The sequence below is a fragment of the Ovis aries genome, chromosome 6 (assembly GCF_016772045.2).
Source record: "Ovis aries strain OAR_USU_Benz2616 breed Rambouillet chromosome 6, ARS-UI_Ramb_v3.0, whole genome shotgun sequence".
NCBI lineage: Eukaryota > Metazoa > Chordata > Mammalia > Artiodactyla > Bovidae > Ovis > Ovis aries.
In genome coordinates this window covers 94314880-94333893 of record NC_056059.1, presented here as the reverse complement: position 1 = coordinate 94333893, position 19014 = coordinate 94314880, and the positions used below count along the sequence as shown (strand labels likewise).

Below are 19014 nucleotides of genomic sequence, written 5' to 3'. Positions count from 1 at the left end.
CTAGTTGATGATAACTCTAGGGATGAGCAAGTTGTGAGCTTTTTATACCATACTTTTATACTGCCAGTAACTTACCACTGCTGAGAACTTTAGGAAAATAACTAACTGAGCTTATTACACATTAGTAGCTTTATCTTCCTTAAAGTACTATATAATATACCTGCTTCACAATAAGTCTGCCAATAATTTACACTGCTAGGTAACCAAGCCATAAAAGGTTTATGTAAATCAACTATAAAGGGGACGAGGATGGCAGGGCTGTATTACCTTCTGGCCTGTGATTACCGAATTCACCCGGAGCAGGGACTTTAACAGGTGTTGCTGAACTCTGAATGCTCAGCACACTGGGAGTGGCAGTAGTGGAATTGGCCTTTGGTCTTTGCCTTGGTGCAATTGAGGTTTCTGTTGGTCCAATGGTGTCTGTTATTCTATAACAGAAGAAGACATGTCATTCCAAATACTGGGGTTATTTCTAATTTACTATTTGTTCTATGAAGCATCTATTTCAGCAGATGCATATTTATTATTGTTGATGATCATGTTAGTCCTCTTGGCTTCTTCCTAAGTCTCATTATCAAGTATTAAATGTTAATAAAGATAAGGAAGTAAATGAAATAAAATGAACCAACTTCCTCAAACCGGATTGCTTCCACTCATAGTCTGCCACTGAAGCTGGCAGAAAAAAGAGTATAGGATTGCTTTTAAGGAGATAAAATAAACACACAGAAGCCTTCTCAGTAAGGTTTTAGACAAAAATGAGAGCCAACCTCCTAAACCAGTCAGAAAAATAAAAATAAACAACAAATAACAGTCTTCCTTAGCTTGGACTCAGCCTGAGAAAGAAAGAATATGTCCTAGGGCACATAAAACAAAAGAAGCCAAAGCTTTTAACAGGTGGAGCTACCGGCTCACCTTCATCTTTTTGAATCTTTTTCATTGCTTGACTTAAAACACTGATTGGAAATTATATAAATGTTTTCACACTAGGACCTAGTTTAGGTCACAGATGTGAAGTGGTCAAATGGAAATCAGGAGACACTAAATATGATCTGAGAAGACACTTCTCTTCCAAAAAAAGCCACAAAAAATGTTTAACTTACATAGTTATCAACTCTGCTTTTTATAAATTCAATACAAAAACTCATATACTTTTTAATAAGTCTAAGTTCACTTTTCAAAAGGACTGCGATAAAATCTCTTTACCAAGTTCCCTTAGCACATTTTCAAATGACCTGACACTTACAATTTTTGCATATGTATGATTCATCAAGCGGACATCTGCGGCACGTAGAGAAAGTCCTGTCTACCTTGACAGACCTATACATCTGTCTACTGCACAGATTTGTAGTTCTCTCCTCTATATGTAGACACCACAAGAGGGAGCCCTGTCAACAACTATCTTCTCAGAAAGAAAGGAAGTGAAACTGAATAGAAAGACTTTGGAAAATCATAGAAATACACTGCATACGGGCAGTTTTCTGAATAGTATTTATGTTTTAGATGGAATGCAGATGATACAATGAAAACTGAACTAAATTTAAGGCAATAAAAGATCCTATGTGCATCTAACCAATTATCTCATTTAATCTAAACAAGTATTTACTGAGTTCAGATTATGGATGTGGCACTAAAGCCCATGCTATACTCTCTAAACTCAGGCAATCTGGTGGAAATATTATACACAGTCTTTCCATTTGTCTAACCATTCTTTATTCAGGGGTAGTATAGGCAAAGCCTCATCCTGCCTTGTTCTTATTTTATTATAAATCACTCCACAGAGGATTCACAACACACACAAGAACAGCAAACGTCTAAAAACCACATCGAAAAGCTGTGCAGACTTCCGTGGTGGCTCAATTGTTGAGTCTAGCGTTTCCTAATTTATTTCCCTAATGCACCAATATCTATTATATAATCACTGTTACTGATACCCTGCAAACATGACAGTACCCAGTCTTCAAAGAATTTACAGCCTACCTGGGAAGATATGGCACATGTTCAGGAAACTAAAACACAGAAAAAATAATTAGCACTAACACTAGTAATGTCAAGAGTTTGACAGAGGGGTTATTCTACCTTTAACCTAACTTGGCTAGAGAAGGCTCAGGTGAGAACTGGAGGTACAAAAATAAATATGACCTCATCAGAGAGTAAAAGACATTAAGCAGCCTGTGAAAAAAATGGGAAGAAAATGCCTGGATGAATTAGGCAAAGAGAAAATACAAATTTAACTGAAATGAAAAACTGAGTAATTACTGGTATCAACACTGCTATACAACCTCATTTGCACTACTGTAGCTGACACAGAGCTACAGTAGTAGCTTTTTTTGTTTTGCTTTCTTTTCTTTCCGCTCACTAACCTGAACAATCTTCCTAAAATATAAACTCTCTCTTCTCTTAAAATCCTTCAGTGTTTCTGTCGGCCAGGACAGTGATTCTCAACCCTGCCATCTTGAAGATACAAATCATGTAAGTTTCACATGTTTAACATTCCCAAGAGCAGATGCAAATTTGGGGGGATGGAAAGGAACTTTTAAGAAGTAAAACAAAAAGTTCACAGATTGAAGGTAGGGCAGGTAGATAATATACATAAAAGTTTTAAAACATGTAAATAATGATACTGGCTATTTAAAGACTCCCCTTCTCCCCCTCATTGGAAATATACCTTTCACATGGAAAAAAAGATTAATTTTTTACCATTTATAATTTTTACTGATACTATCAATAAAAAGTAAATTTATATTGCTGACCAGTAAGGATCAATGAACCCTATTATTTAATATACATAATATATAGTTTAACATACTATGAATAGCTCTGTGAATTTCTGTTAACTATTTCATTTGTTTGTAAGTATATAGCTATAGCTTGTGTCATGGTGAAAAGACAAAGCATTATTTTTCAGTTGACTCATGCTTTTTAAAAAATTTATACTTACTTAAAGATTTAATCATTGACAAAATAATTATTTTAAAAGACAACAATAAAACTAGCTGACAAGCCTGACAATAATTCATAATGACCATTCAACTGTAACAGCAGCTGTTAACTCCAGCTATATCATGAGTAAGACAGTCAGTCATACTGGATCCCTGCAAGTTAGATGTAACTTTACTCCTCTGTCTCTTACTCAAGAGTATTTTAAATTCAAATGAATGAAGATAATAGTTTTAGAGTGATGCTATATCTTTTTTAAAAATTAAGTCATTCCCAATTGATATTTCAACAATTTACAAATAGCAGATTATTTCTAACACATCTCACAACCAAGTTCCAAATAGCAAACTGACTACAAGGTTCACCTGCCTAAAGGCCAAAATCCAAATTTCTCAGCATGACACAGAATAAAGTTGCTCATGACTGACATTCACCTGCCTCCTCAGCTTCATTTCCCACCTCCTGCAGATGTGCCCTTATTATGCTCCAGTCTTGCAGCTTCACAAAGGCTGGTCTCACCTGAAAGGTCTGCCTGTCATAGCTTCCTACCCATTACTCCAAGTGACTAGAGTATTCATCCTTCAGGAAAGAGCTCAGCAACTCCCACCCCCAGGGAAAGGATTCCCCCTGTGCTCCTGTCCTCTGTGCCCAGTCTTTCCCTTCCTCCACTCTCAGCTGCCTGATCACTGCAAGTTGTAACTGTTCGCTGGTGTATCATCACTTGAATATGAACTCCTTAGACGTACACTGCTTCTTTTTCTTTGTGTTCTCCATGTCTATATCCTGCATATAACAAGTGTGTGACAAATGGTTTTATGTATTTCATGTCAAAATACTTTGCATAAGTGAAATACAATACAAAAATCAGCTGTGATCGAGAAATCTCCCCAAACATAAAACTATACCTGTCTGATAATCTAAAATACAATCCTGTCTACACACTTTTAAACTCAAAAAAAAAGCATGAGGAGAAAAAGTTGTTATTAATTCAACCATTACGCAAATTTAGGCCTTAACCTACATAATCTGGATCAAACACTAATGTAGTGAATAACTATAAAATTATTTAAAACACTGTAATATTTCACGGGTCTCAAAGAGTCAGACACGACTGAGAGACTGAACAACAACAAATAGTCCTCTACTGGTCTTAAAAATGTTGCCACTGTAACTATTCATTGTAAATTATATACAGCTCTTCTTTTCATAAGTCAATAAAAGGTCATTACAAATAAAATAAAACATAACATTTCATAAATCAGTTGTCATGTGATGAAATAACGACAAGTCCCACCTATAAGATGACCCAACGTAACATCACCAGTTACACAATCACTTCATGAAGGTGGAGAGGGAGCAGTTCAAGCGCGACTACTGTCGAACCCTGTTATCTCATACAAAAAAGCTTATTTTGAACTTGCTATCTCAACATCATACTACATGCAGTAAGGAATACAGTATTTTTTGTGGGTAAAGATGCTATTTAATCAATGACATCTGCTAGGATTAAAAATGAGTATGGTTCCCCCCACCTTTTTTTTTTTTTTTTTTTAATAAATGCCTTTTCAAATTTCAGCATAGCTTGGCCTACCTGGCTTTTATTTGGCTTTTCCTAGAAGCTGCTTCACTAGCAGTCATCGGTTCAGGAAGAGTTGAAGGAATAGGAGAATTCTTGGAAGAAAAAAAGAAAACTTTTCATTTTAATTTTCATTTCAACTGCAGAAAGTTTTATTGAAACACTACAAATATATTCGTAAACTTTAAGAGCACTGTCTGTGAGAAACTATTTCTTCACATCTTCATTTTGTACAAGTTGACACATATTTGCCCAATCTAATGCACAAATATCACTATGTGTTACACACAAGAGTCACTTTCTTATTTGTGTTCCAGAGAAACCCTTGGAAAATAAACAGAACAATATTATTATATATATATATTATACCCACTTTACAAATGGGTAAATCTGGGGTATAAAGGATCACACAATGACTACTTCACACACTGGAAAAGAAGCAAACACCAAGTACATGAATAAAGTGTTGTTTTACAGACTGGAGGTAATTTTCATGACATTGTCAAGTCCAGGAAACAAGAGCAGAGGCTTCACTGATTTGCTTCTGCTCTCTAGTGTTCAGTTTACAATAATTACTCAAAAAAATTCACAAAGTATTCAATAAATGTTTGCAGAGTGAAAAGCTAAAAATCCAGGCAAATGTTAAATAAAATTCATTACTAGAATGTGCGCAATGACTTTCAGTTTCAACCGAGAATATATTACACTGACGTAACAAGAACTTCAAAAATTGAAAAGGAAAGGCACCAAATTCCTTCTTTTTTCTTAGGGGAGTGGATTAAGTTATACACAAAGGAAACCTGTAAGAAAAAGTCAGGCCACTCAAGGTGAAAACAGCTTAAATTCAGTGTTTGATTCTAGACCTTGATTCAAGTTAGCAGACTTGTCACGTACTATTAATCCAATATAGTTAAGTACAGGGTGCAGGCAACAGATGCAATTCAAAGCCTTCTGATGGTGTCAGCTATAATACAGCTTCCTTGAACGATACACTGGGTTTTACAGTTATTATTTCTAATCCTCATAATTATCATCCTTGTTTTACAGAAAAAGTAACAAACGTTAAGCAACTTCCCCAAATATACAAAACCGATACCGAGCCCAGTTCAGTTCAGTCCCTCAGTTGTGTCTGACTCTTGGTGATCCCATGGACCGCAGCACGCCAGGCCTCCCTGTCCATCACCAGCTCCTGGAACTTGCTCAAACTCCAGTCCATCGAGTCGGTGATGCCATCCAGTCATCTCATCCTCTGCCGTCCCCTTCTCCTCCTGCTTTCAATCTTGCCCAGCATCAGGGTCTTTTCCAATGAGTCAACTCTTCGCATGAGGTGGCCAAAGTATCAGAGTTTCAGCTTCAACATCAGTCCTTCCAATGAACACCCACAACTGATCTCCTTTAGGATGGACTGGTTGGATCTCCCTGCAGTCCAAGGGACTCTCAAGAGTCTTCTCCAGCACCACAGTTCAAAAGCATCAATTCTTCGGCACTTGGTTTTCTTTATGGTCCAACTCTTACATCCATACATGACCACTGGAAAAACCATAGCTTTGACTAGACAGACTTTTGTTGGCAAAGTAATGTCTCTGCTTTTTAATATGCTATCTAGCTTGGTCACAGCTTTTCTTTCAACAAGTAAGTATCTTTTAATTTCATGGCTGCAGTCACCATTTGCAGTGATTTTGGAGCCCATGAAAATAGTCTCTCACTGTTTCCATTGTTTCCCCATCTGTTTGCCATGAAGTGATGGGACTTGATACCATGATCTTAGTCTTCTGAATGTTGAGTTTTAAGCCAGCTTTTCACTCTCCTTTTCACTTTCATCAAGAGGCTCTGTAGTTCCTCTTTGCTTTCTGCCAAAAGGGTGGTGTCATCTGAATATTTGAGGCTACTGATATTTCTGCCAGGAATCTTGATTCCAGTTCGTGCTTCATCCAGCCAGCATTTCACATGATGTACCCTGCATAGAAGTTAAATAAGCAGCGTGACAATATACAGCCTCGATGTACTCCTTTTCCTATTAGGAACCAGTCTGTTATTCCATGTCCAGTTCTAACTGTTGCTTCTTAACCTGCATAGATTTCTCAGGAAGCAGGTCAGGTGATCTGGTATTCCCATCTTCCCATCTCTTTGAGAATTTTTCCACAGTTTGTTGTGATCCACACAGTCAAAGGCTTTGGTATAGTCAATAAAGCCAAGGTAAATGTTTTTCTGGAAGTCTGATGCTTTTTCTGTGATCCAACAGATACTGGCAATTTGATCTCTGGTTCCTTTGCCTTTTTTAAATCCAGCTTGAACATCTGCAAGTTCACGGTTCACATACTGTTGAAGCCTGGCCTGAAGAATTTTGAGCATTACTTTGCTAGCATGTGAGATGATTGCAATTGTGAGGAAGTCTGAACGTTCTTTGGCATTGCCTTTCTTTGGGACTGGAATGAAAACTGACCTTTTCCAGTCCTGTGGACCTGAACCACTTCTCTGCATTTACAATGCCTATGCTCTGTACACCAAGGGCAACCAAACTTTCTCGGTTTACAGAATACTGAGTACCTCAGCCATTTTTCATGACACCCCCGGCCCCACCATGCTCCCCCAAAATCTAACAGTCCTGCTTTTTCAATAGTTAACTTAATAATAGTCAGTGCTATTTCAGAGATGCCACTGTGATCCCCTCAATGATGTAAAGTGTCCTGCAGTGAGTGCCATCAAGTCTACTGTAGCTCCCCAGAGCACCCCAGCACATATACTTTGTATCTGCAGCTTTGCATCAAAAATACTACTTACAAATATACTGTTAGATCACTTGTCATGAAACAAGTGACTTTGAAAGTATATATACCCACACATGATGAACTTTTAAATTCATATATATTATGATACTTATAATACAAAAACTACTTACATTAATGTTGGAGACTGGACAATCCTTTTTGGCAAATTTAAATGCAAAATATGACACTTGAAATATATCGGGTCTCCGCTCTGGATCTGGTTCAAGCATGAACCCTACAAGAATAAATCAAAATGTTAAGAAGTTTCACTGAACATAGAAGCAATTAGAGGCACATTAAAAAGATAAATACTTCCATTCTAAGATTAGTGATGCTTCCAGTAAACTTTGGGAATGTTTATAGAAAATACAAAAATTGTTACTTTATACATTATCTTAAGCTAAAGATAAATGAATCCTAGGACAGGTCGGTACTGAAAGCATGAATTACAAATATGAATAATCTTCTGAGACTCTGACACAAAACAAAAAGTGAGTTTAGTCAACACGGGAATTATTCAAGAAAATTTCTGGGATATAGTAAGGGCCCTTATTTTCACTATTATCTAAAATAATTCTAACATACCTACTAATATTTTTAGGTATCTATTAATTTTTAAGGGCTTCTGAATTATGAAGAGGAAGACTAAACTGTATGTGTTACAATCTATTTAACAAAGCAGTATAGGGAAGTAGTACAGGGTTGGCACCATTGTTTTCTTAAAACACGTTTTCTTCCCACACTGATGACAGCAATATTCATCATAGTTCTGTTTCAATTTCAATATGCTATCCACAACATGTTTAGAAATACAAGCAAAGGTTTATGGTTCTATTTTGAACAGTTTTCACACCAGTCCTACAGCACTGCTTGAAAGGCCTGACCTTTTTTCTAACCAAAATGGCCACTACATTTCTTGAACTACTTGCTAAATTACAATGTCACAAGAAGGCCGACATTTCTACTCCATCCTATACATGAAAAAACCATATTTTGTTACAGTATTCTTCATGTTCTAACTCTGCTTCATTGATTAAATTCTTATCGTGTTCAAATCATTTTTAAACCTATTTGCAATGTAAAATTTATAGCATTAATTAGACAATATTCTGAAATTTGCTAACAAAATTATGTTTGGAGATAAAAGTATATAAATAACTACCTGAATATTACAAATCAAAATTAAATCCTCCTTTCAATCATATGTAATATTACAAATCAAAATTAAATCCTTTCAATCGTAAGTAATATCTGAACAAACAATATGTAATACATCTCCGACAGCAGGATAAGTTAACTTGGTTAAAAACATGGTTGTATGGCAAACAACACTAAGCACAAACAATTTATTTGGGAGATTTTGAACTCAGTTTTATTATATTCTGTATGTCACCTGGTTTTATACACTTAGAAAGGCTAACATATACCACTTATAAAGTTGATATTTTATTATCTTATCATCTGTTAGAATGAAATAACCCAAAACATTTAATTCTATTATTTATTAGTTGATATTCAACCTCATTCCAGAAAAGATCTAAAAAATCTACAAGGTTTATTTTATCCTCCAAAACCATATTTTATCTTGATAGCAACACACATTGTTTTAGAAGCAACAACAGTACATGATATAGGAATACATTTATACAGACTTTTATAAATGCTTATCCATGTAATTTGTAAAAATGAAACAAATCACAAGAAACTTATAAAATTCATAAATCTAAAACTTTTCTATCCTAACAATTCAGTTTATTTGGCCTTTAAAATCTTATTTCAATACTAGCTAATTATAAATATTTTCCTATAGAGGACTTGAAGTGGCATACAAAACTGTAATTCTTTTTTAATATATGAGAAAATTAAGACTAATGAAAAAGTAATGGCTGAAAGGGGAAAAAAAAGAAAAAAGAGGGATAATGTTGTCAGTAAAGAAGTTACATGTTTGGTCCTACAAATGCAGGGGCAAAACTGGAAAAATTTAGCCCTCTAGCTGTCAACACAGATAGGGCAACATGATCCATTATATGAATTGCAGTATTCTTAAAAACAAACTAGGTGCTAAGAAAAAGCACCACTTCTAACATTGAAAGCAAAGAGTAAATTCTCCTCTGAGTCTTTCTAAAGATGGTTCACACTGAGTGAGCAATATCCCTAAGAAACTACAATGAGTGACACGCAGTCAGGTCTTACACCCGCCTTCGTGCAGACCAGTGACATAACAACAAAATGTGGTTCAGGAGAAGAAATTCTTCAGGAGTAGAGAACAGTGAGGGTACGAAAATACACTTCCCTGGCATGGCATAATCTTGGGAAAGGTTTTTTGAGTATCTAGAGAGGAATGGGAATCCTTTAGGCAACCCTATATATTTCTTTTCTTTTACAGTAGATGAGAAGCATTGAAGAGAAATAAATAAATTTGAGCTTTTATGTTTTCTAACCGTTATCTGTTATCTGTATAGGTAACTCTCTCTCTCAAGTTAAGCATAGCACATCTCCTAATGATTAAGTAAGCAGGCTGTCGGTGGACTGACATCACCTTACAAGCAAACAAAAAGGACCTCTAACTCCCCTAACTCATGTTTTCATGTGGGAATACATTTTCTGGAGGCTGTTTAGTTTGTCTGTTGTTGCTGTTTACTTGCCAAGTTGTGTCCAACTCTTTTGCAATCCCCTGGACTATAGCCCACCAGGCTCCTCTGTCCATGGGATTGTCTAAGCAAAAATACTGGAGTAGGTTGCCACTTCCTTCTCCAGGGGATCTTCCTGACCCAGGGATTGAACCCAGGTCACCTGTTTGGCAGGCAGATTCTTTACTGTCTGAGCCACTAGAGAAGCCGTCCCTGGTAACAAAAAGGTTGGGGACTGCTGGGTTAATGAATACACACATCTAATTGATCTAAAAGTGCATCAAGTTACTAAGTTTTTTAGAAAAGACAAAGAAGGTAGAATACACCCCTATTTACCCAACTTAAAATGATCATGTGAGTCACCACAAGGCCATTCCCATTAACTTTGCTTCTACTGCAAATATAAAATCAACTTTTAAAAAGTATACATGTATGTGTATATTAGTCTCTCAGTCATGTCTGACTCTCTGTGACACCACAGACTGTAGCCTGCCATGCTCCTCTGTCCATGGGGATTTCCCAGGCAAGAATACTGGAATTGGTTGCCATTTTCTCCTCCAAGGGATCTTCCTGACCCAGGGACAGAACTTGCATCTCCTGTGTCTTCTTACATTGACAGATTCTTTACCACTAAGCCACCTGGGAAGCCCCACAGGTGTTGGTAGATTGTGGAAAAAAGGAAACCCCTGTGCAATGTTGGTGGGACTGTAAACTGGTACAGCCACTATGGAAAACAGTATGGAGGTATGTCAAAAAGTTGAAAAAAGAACTATCATATAATCCATCAATCCTGCTTCTGAGTATGTATCTGAAAGAGACAAAAACACTAACTCAAAAAAACTATCTGCACCCCCAAGTTCACTGCAGCATTATTTACAAGAGCCAAGACAAGAAAGCAACTTGTGTCCATCAGTGGATGAATGGATATAGAAAATGTGAAGTGTGTGTGTGTTATGTATGTATATGTACCAATGGAATATTATTCAGTCATTAAAAAAGAGAGAAAGAAAGCTTGCCATTTGCAACATGAATAAACATGAGGGTAGCATAATATGCTGGAGAAGGCAATGGCACCCCACTCCAGTACTCTTGCCTGGAGAATCCCATGGATGGAGGAGCCTGGAAGGCTGCAGTCCATGGGGTCGCTGTGGGTCGGACACGACTGAGTGACTTCACTCTCACTTTTCACTTTCATGCATTGGAGAAGGAAGTCTCAACCCACTCCAGTGTTCTTGCCTGGAGAATCCCAGGGACGGAGGAGCCTGGTGGGCTGCCATCTATGGGGTCGCACAGAGTCGGACACGACTGAAGTGACTTAGCAGCAGCAGCAACATAATATGCTAAGTAAAATATGTCAGACAGAACTGTGCTGTGCTTAGTCACTCAGTCGTGTCTGACTCTTTGCAACCCCATGGACAGTAGCCTACCAGGCTGCTCTGTCCATGGGATTCTCCAGGCAAGAATACTGGAGTGGGTTGCCATGCCCTCCTCCAGGGGAATCTTCACAACCCAGGGACTGAACCCAGGTCTCCCACATTGTAGGCGGATTCTCTACCCACTGAGCCACCAGGGAAGTGGGTAGCCTATCCCTTACCCAGAGGATTTTCCTGACCCAGGAATCAAACCAGGGTCTCCTGCATTGCGGGCAGATTCTTTACCAGCTGAGCTACCAGGAAAGCCCAGGTCAGACAGAAGTTCATTATGTGAGTAACATAATGACTTTCTGTATATATGTATTATGAAATGGGTCACCACAGTAGATACAGCAAATATCTATCACCTCACAGAATTAGACATTGTTTTCCCTTGGGATGAGAACTCTTTAAGATCTACTGTCTTAGCAACCTTGAAATATACAGTACACAGTACAGTATTTTTAACTATAGTCACATGCTGTATATTACATCCTCAGGACTTACTTTATAACTCTAAGTTTATACCTTTTGACCACCTTCATCTCTTTTGCCCATCTCTCACCTTTGGCAATCAGCAGACACTGCAAGATCCTCAATAAAATCCTCAGTCCAATTGTGATAAAAACATAAATACTTAACAACAAAACCATGCCACTGATATGGTGATTTATAACAAGGGCTTCAAAGAAAGGTTAAATTTCAATTGGCTAGAACACTCAACAGCCAAAGGAAATTCCTCAATCTATTTTTTGAGCATTCCAATTAATCAGAGTTCTTTCATGCTCCTAATGCCCTAAATTTTGCAATGAAGGAAGAAAGCACCTGGTTAAGACAGAGCGGCTGATGGGTCTGATGTTTATTCATATATACTCGAAAGGTATACTCGCTCTTTAAAAAAACATTCCACAAAATGGCAAGCTAAAAATAACAAGGCTAATGGGGAAAGAGAGCTGGGACAAACCACTGAAAACCTATACAGCTCAGTCATCAGAACACTGACAAAAACATTAATTGGTATCTGAAAAGGCAACTTGGACTGCCCAGGCAGGTAGCTTATTTGGCTGAAAGCTGTCAAAAGGACAGAAAAACATATCAAAACAAGACTAGGAGGTTCTCCACCAATAAAGATAAAAGTGCAGTTCTGAGCCAGCAAGGATGCTCTTCAGGAAGTCGTCCATTAGCAGAGAGTCACACAAAAGCTGAGAGGTAGACCTCTCTGGGAAGGAAACCCCAGGTACAAGCACTCATATTTAATATTCTCCAATTAGAGCTGAAAGTTCATGCTGGCAGTGAAGCAGCCAAGCTTAGGGCTATTTCCTTTCCCCTGTGAATTATAACACCACTTCCCCTACGCCATTACTCTGGTTCCCCTCACCTAGGAAAAACACTCTATGTGAAGCAGTATAATTTTTGTGTTCAGCTGACATAATCCTCTAATTTCCAACATGTATGGGCAAATCCACATTAAAGCAATGTGGATTTCTTTAAAGAAACAAAGAAGATTATGCTTTAAATAAGTTTGCCAAGTGAAGCAACATATATCCTTTAATGCTCCATTTTGATTGTTTTTCTTTTGGAGTGTTTGCTCTTTTTTTTTTTTTTTTTTTTGAGTTAAATGAGCCTCATAAATTACAAAAGTTAGTCAATCACCAAATGTATAACAAATCATCTTTTGCAGAAATTATACAGTGTGCATATTAAAGGAATTAAGTTACAGTATCTGTCGAAAAGGAAGAAAAAACTCTCAAAAGAGACTGTAAGAAAAATTGAGGTGTTCTTTTGGAATGAAAGGTCCACAGGATTACTCCTTCTAATTATTACACTTCAGGTTGCTTTCTGATTTTATAATCAACAAGGAATAAACAGTAAAAAAACGTGGCAAATAAACTACAATTTTAAATTGGAAATAGTTTGATCTAAAGAAGAAACAGATCAGGTTATTTTGATTTCAAAAGTACAAAGACTGGATAATGAAATGTTATGCTGTAAAGTTTTTCCACAAATTCCAGTTTCCTTAATTACATAATCTCTATGTTCTATAAAAGCTTATCTGGAGCTTAAAAACATCCATATACTAATCAGTAATCAGTCTACTTTCATTCCTATTAAAGTCTTATAAGCATCTTTTTGTAAAGTTGTTTTTGATGTAGATAAATTTTAAAGTCTTTATTGAATCTGTTACAATACTGCTTCTGTTTTATGTTTTTATGTTTTGGTTTTATGGCCGTGAGCTATGTAGAATCCTAGCTCCCCAACCAGAGGTCAAACCAGCACCCTCTGCGTTGGAAGGCAAAGTCTCAACCACTGGACCACCAGGGAAGTCCCTGAACATCCTTTCAAATGTATTTCTTGACTATAGTAGTTCTACAAAATTATAATAACATGAAATTAAAAGAGTAGTTTTAGGTAAAGGAACGGAAATAGCAGGCCCTACGTATAGTACCTTACAATTCTTTTCATAAATTGTCCAAGTACTTACTTATTAAGCAATGTATGTTATGGGAGTAACGAGAGTTGTCTGGGATGGTAAAGCTGCCGTCACAGATGGCAACCTGGCTCTCACCAAAAGGAAGAGTGAAGAAACAAAGTTTATACAGTAAACATCCCAGGGCCTGGAAAACAAAGAAGCATGAATATCATCAGAACTCAAGTATCAACTTGATCACAAGAGCAAACAAACAAAAGAAAAACCACAAATGAAAAACTAAATATCTTATTTAAAAAACAAAAGCTTAATGTTTCTATATTGGCTCAATCTTTTCACAAATTACAACTTAAGTTAATGTGTGTGGCTAGATGTCTGAATTCATGCTCTCATAGAACACTAGATCACGAATGACAGAACTAAAATTAGAAGTGACTGCTTCCCTTTGGGAGAAAAGTTACATTTTTATTTCTTTCACAAAGAAAATATATATTTAGTACACAGCTAGCATGTAACAACCAACAAACCAAGCACAAAGCTCCCTGCAGCAGAATATTTTTAAAATTCACTATAAAACACATTTTAAAATTCCAGGTTTCAAATAGGAGTTAGCCAGCACAGTTAAATTTATCAGACACCCATCAACACTGATTATTCACTGAGCACATGTCATTTTACAGTATAAAAATTAATTCTCAACTTCTAAACATAATCCTACCATTTCCATTCTACATTATACTAGTCATATTTGTACCTGAGTAATCTATATAAAATTCAGAAAGGGCCCTGTCTGCTTTGCTTGTATGGATTCATAGTCATCACAGTGCCAATAAATCTACTTTCTGACAACGAATACAAAACACCCTAAGACACAAATTGTGTCTGGAAAAGTACCACAGGAAATTTTTAGCTAAACTGCCAACAGCTCAGATCCGAGATGTGGCAATAAAGTGTGATTTTCTGCTCAAGAGATCATTATGCTGTCACAAGAAGTGTCACCTACAAAGCGTTATGAGTGTAAGGGACAATTCTAACTCTACATTGATTACATAAAATTATCCAGTAGTTACTATACAGTTACATCAGCAATAACTGAAATCTGGCCTATCTAAAGATTAGCACATCAGCTTTCCTTTGTTGGCTTTTTCTTCACACAGCAACCTGGCAAGCCAATTAACAAATACACTAGTTTTATAACTGCTACAAAGATCACAAAATACAGAATTACCTTCCTGAGTTCAACAGTATTAATTTATAAAACATTATTTTAAATATTACAATAGTCCTTTAATGAAAAAAGTTTAAAGACTCTAGAAATTTCAATATATTCATTCAAAAACATTACTAGATTATTTACTATGTGACTAACAAAACTACAAAGATTCTGAATGGAAGTAACGAGTTCAATGTGGCTTTAAAAAAATTATGATGCATTTTTCTCTAAGGAAGATATTTTCAGCTTCTATACTGCAAATTGAGCATAAGGCTTCCTTAACAGCACTAAAAAAATGACTATTAATGGTGTAATATCTGCATTAAATTACACCTTTCCTCTGCCCAGATGACAGTGAGGCAAAGGAGATCTGCCTTTTAGCCAGTTTTATCTTGTCAATCAAACCTTCAGTAATGTGTCTTTTGTTAGAGTATACCTTGTGGGAGTTCCCAGGTAACAATTTTAGATAGCAATGCCAGCGTACTTCAAAAACATTAATTTAAAATACTCTGCTTCACAGACTATGAACACAAGGAGGTGTCCTAATTTTTTTCACACCAAAGGCATTTCCCTCTTTTTCCATTCAATACAATGAGAACTGTTCAGGAAACAAGAGGGAATGAATGACCTCATTTTGAGGGTTGAGTATCACCATCTTCCATTTTCCCCATTAAACGGTAACATGAAGCATCTCTCACTGAATTTCCTATTGGTCAATAAAATCAGCATCCTAGTTCTCAGGATAAAAATAACCTACAATAGAAATTTCAAAGTAAAAAATAAATTTCTCCAAAATACATATGCTATATGAATACTTTAACCTCAATATCATAACTCTCTAAATACTATTCTGAAATAAGATCAAAATATAGCTCTTAACTGATATGAACTAATTTTTTTTCTCAATATTCTCAAATTCACACCTAAAATGTTGTAGGCATTTCATCTGAGCTATGCAAGCATAAAAATGGTATCATGGAAATTAAAACTCTCTCTCTCTCAAGCATATAAATATACATTCTGTTTTCTGATAATTTTTCTGGCTTCTTTTTTATCTTTGAGTATCTATTTGTCATCCCACAGCTATATCCAGTTACCCATTATAGAAATGCTATTCCATATAACTAACCTGTAAATGGAATAAATTTTAAACTTGTTGCTGTTTAGTTGCTAAATTTTGTCCAACTCTTTTGTGACCCCATGGATTGCAGCCCTCCAGGCTCCTCTGTCTATGGGATTTCCCAGGCAAGAATACTGGAGTGGGTTGCCATTTCCTTCTCCAGGGGAGCTTCCCTGACCCAGGGATCAAACTCATGTTTCCTGCATTAGCAGATGTACTCTTCACCACTGAGCCACCTATCACCGACAATTTAGCTATCCTGGCACATTCTAAGCCTGGGGAAAAACAAACAACAAAGAAAGACTCCCTCCTTTTTGTTAAGACATTGGGTAACAAACATGTTCTTAAAAGACTTTTTAAAAATCAACCCTTAATGATTTCAAAACAGTAGTCAAGGTATGAGTCTTGTTTCCTCTGCTGTTGAAATGCTTTTAGATAATGTGGGTTTCAACACTAGTCACAAAATTAAGCCAGGAAAAGACTTCCACAATCACCTCCTCTAATTAATACCTTCATTTTATAAATTAAGATTCAATTGAATTTGTTTTCTACATTATACTACAAGCCATTTACTATAGCCATTTAGTGAATCAAATGTCAATGCTGAGAAGAGCCAACTGAATTTGAGTCATACAAGCTGGGGATCTGCAAGCAGGAGCAAATTAACTAAATCAAACCTATCTGTGGTTTCATTAAATTACATATATGGTTAAAAATTCAACTACCACAAGATTTAAGAACCACTGATGAAAAAGTGTGTATTAGTAGACAGAGGGAAAAATATTGTAGATACTCTTTTTTCATTACCTTGCAAGAATACTTCCCAATCTCTATAAAAGTTCTGGTCAGGAGAAGAACACCAAGAAGATATTCATTTGGTTCCACCCGTTACGCCTGACTGCTTTCTAAATATTATGCTTTAAAATGAAACCAAATGACCTTTCTTGTAAACTCTAGAAATACTTCTGAATGTTTTTCCTCAATTCCTAATATGGCCACTGGTGGCAGATATGGCTGAATGCTTGTTAAATTTAAATGAATTCACATTTAAAATAGTTTCCTGCTAGTTTATTAAATACAGACAAAACATTTTACTTATGAAATAACCTCAAAAGAGGTATTGACACTCTAACATAAAGTTCAACTCTAAAGAAACATGTTGTGTGTGTTAGGTACTCAGTCGTGTCCAATTCTTTGAGACCCCCTGGACTGTAGCTCCCCAGGCTTCTCCATCCATGGAATTCTCTAGGCAAGAATACTGGAGTGGGTTGCCATTTCCTTCTCCAGGGGATCTTCCTGACCCAGGGATCGAACCTGGGTCTTCTGCACTGCAGGCAGATTCTTTACCATCTGAGCCACCAGGGAAGCCACAGAAACATGTTATACCTCAATAAATTCAATCTATATAGACGCTAAAGAACCTCAATATACAGAGGTTAGTCAACGGTATGTTTATAATTTTTTTTTAATTTTACTCACATTAGTTTCCACTAAAAAGATCCTAAAATACTTGAGAAAATTTTAAGCATAACCAGTTAAGAGTTATGGCCAGCTTTTCCAAAACTGCACTCAAATCAAAAAAATTTTAACAATCATATATAATCTAAATTCTAAAAAATACTGTGATTAAAAAGTTACATTATGTGGAAACTGTTTACTTGCTATTTTACACCTAAGTTTTCCATCTCTGGATCAAGAAGATATGTGCTAATATTTTTCTTCTGCTATGTAAGCTTTACTGTCCACCACTCTCTTCTACTTATCAGGAAATAACCTTGTGGAGGACAGGGGGAAGATAATCAACTGAACTCAGATTTGTTAATTTGGTTAGTGACAATGCCAGCCTTTCGTGGCCTTACCCAGATATCAGCCTTGGTGGTGACAGGCTTCCCTCCATAAAGGTTGATCATTTCAGGGGCTCTGTATGACAGAGTTGTATACCTGGCAGTAAATAAGTAAAATGGAGTGGAGATATAAAAAAAAAGACATACTACATTGTTTCTACATAAAATACTACAAAAACTTTTAGGTTCAATAACATTATAGAGAAATAATACTATTTTAAAAGCTCATTAAAAGTCCATCAAGGATTAAACAATACAAAGCATTATACACGTTTTTATTCAACAAGTGTAATTCCATCTTTAATAATAAACACAATTTTTAATAGAAAAAACTAAATAAAGACAATGTACTGGAAACATGGTTTTCCTTGAATTTCTTAAATGAAATAGTACAATTTTAACTATAAAAATATCCTTATCAAAATATTTTAGTTGACTAATTTATAAGTAAAACTTCTACCCTCTCAAAAAATTAATTTATATGTTTATTAAGCAGTTTGTTTTTATGAATCCTAACATAATTCCTTACACATGGTAGTAAATCTCCTCGAGGTTTGTTTTTATAATTATTCTTTTAAAAGTAATCTAGTTGTCATAATTAACTATTATTAATTACATTAAGTACACTTCCAGAACTGTTAACATAAGTAGTTTGGAATTAAAAGGTACGGTGAATAAATATTTACAGGAATAAAAACTCCAAATCCACTATGAATAGAATTAAGTATTGCTCAATTTCATGGGAGAAATTATTAGACTATCAAAAGAATTCCTATATTATGGCATAATTTAAGATTCACTTTAAGTGCTTTTATGTTTTTATTTTACATGAAGTATCTTAAAACTCAATATTCTACCATCTTATTTTTTTCAAATCACCCTAACTGTGATACATTCTGAATGATACTACTACAGAGGAGTGATCTAAGAAACCAGAAAAGAAACTACATGAGGACAGGCCTTTTTTCTGTTCACTGCTATAGTATAGCATCAACAGTGTCCAATATGTTGTATGCCCTGTTAACTGAATAAACAATTAGACCGTTAATTTCTGTGAGCCACTAAGTACAAGAACCGATGAGCTTA

The 19014-nt window shown here is 36.0% G+C and overlaps 1 protein-coding gene across 3 annotated transcripts in view; it reads right to left on the bottom strand.

Moving 5' to 3' along the window:
* Positions 1-19014, bottom strand: part of BMP2K (BMP2 inducible kinase) — a 121781-nt gene that overhangs the window by 36563 nt on the left and 66204 nt on the right. For all 3 annotated transcript variants that reach the window (XM_027971124.2, XM_027971125.2, XM_042251543.2), the window contains exons 6-10: positions 17944-18025; positions 13806-13938; positions 7413-7516; positions 4529-4608; positions 268-428 (exon numbers count right to left, since the gene is read on the bottom strand). In XM_027971124.2, the coding sequence (XP_027826925.2) occupies positions 268-428; positions 4529-4608; positions 7413-7516; positions 13806-13938; positions 17944-18025 (560 nt within the window). The remainder of the gene's footprint in view (positions 1-267; positions 429-4528; positions 4609-7412; positions 7517-13805; positions 13939-17943; positions 18026-19014) is intronic.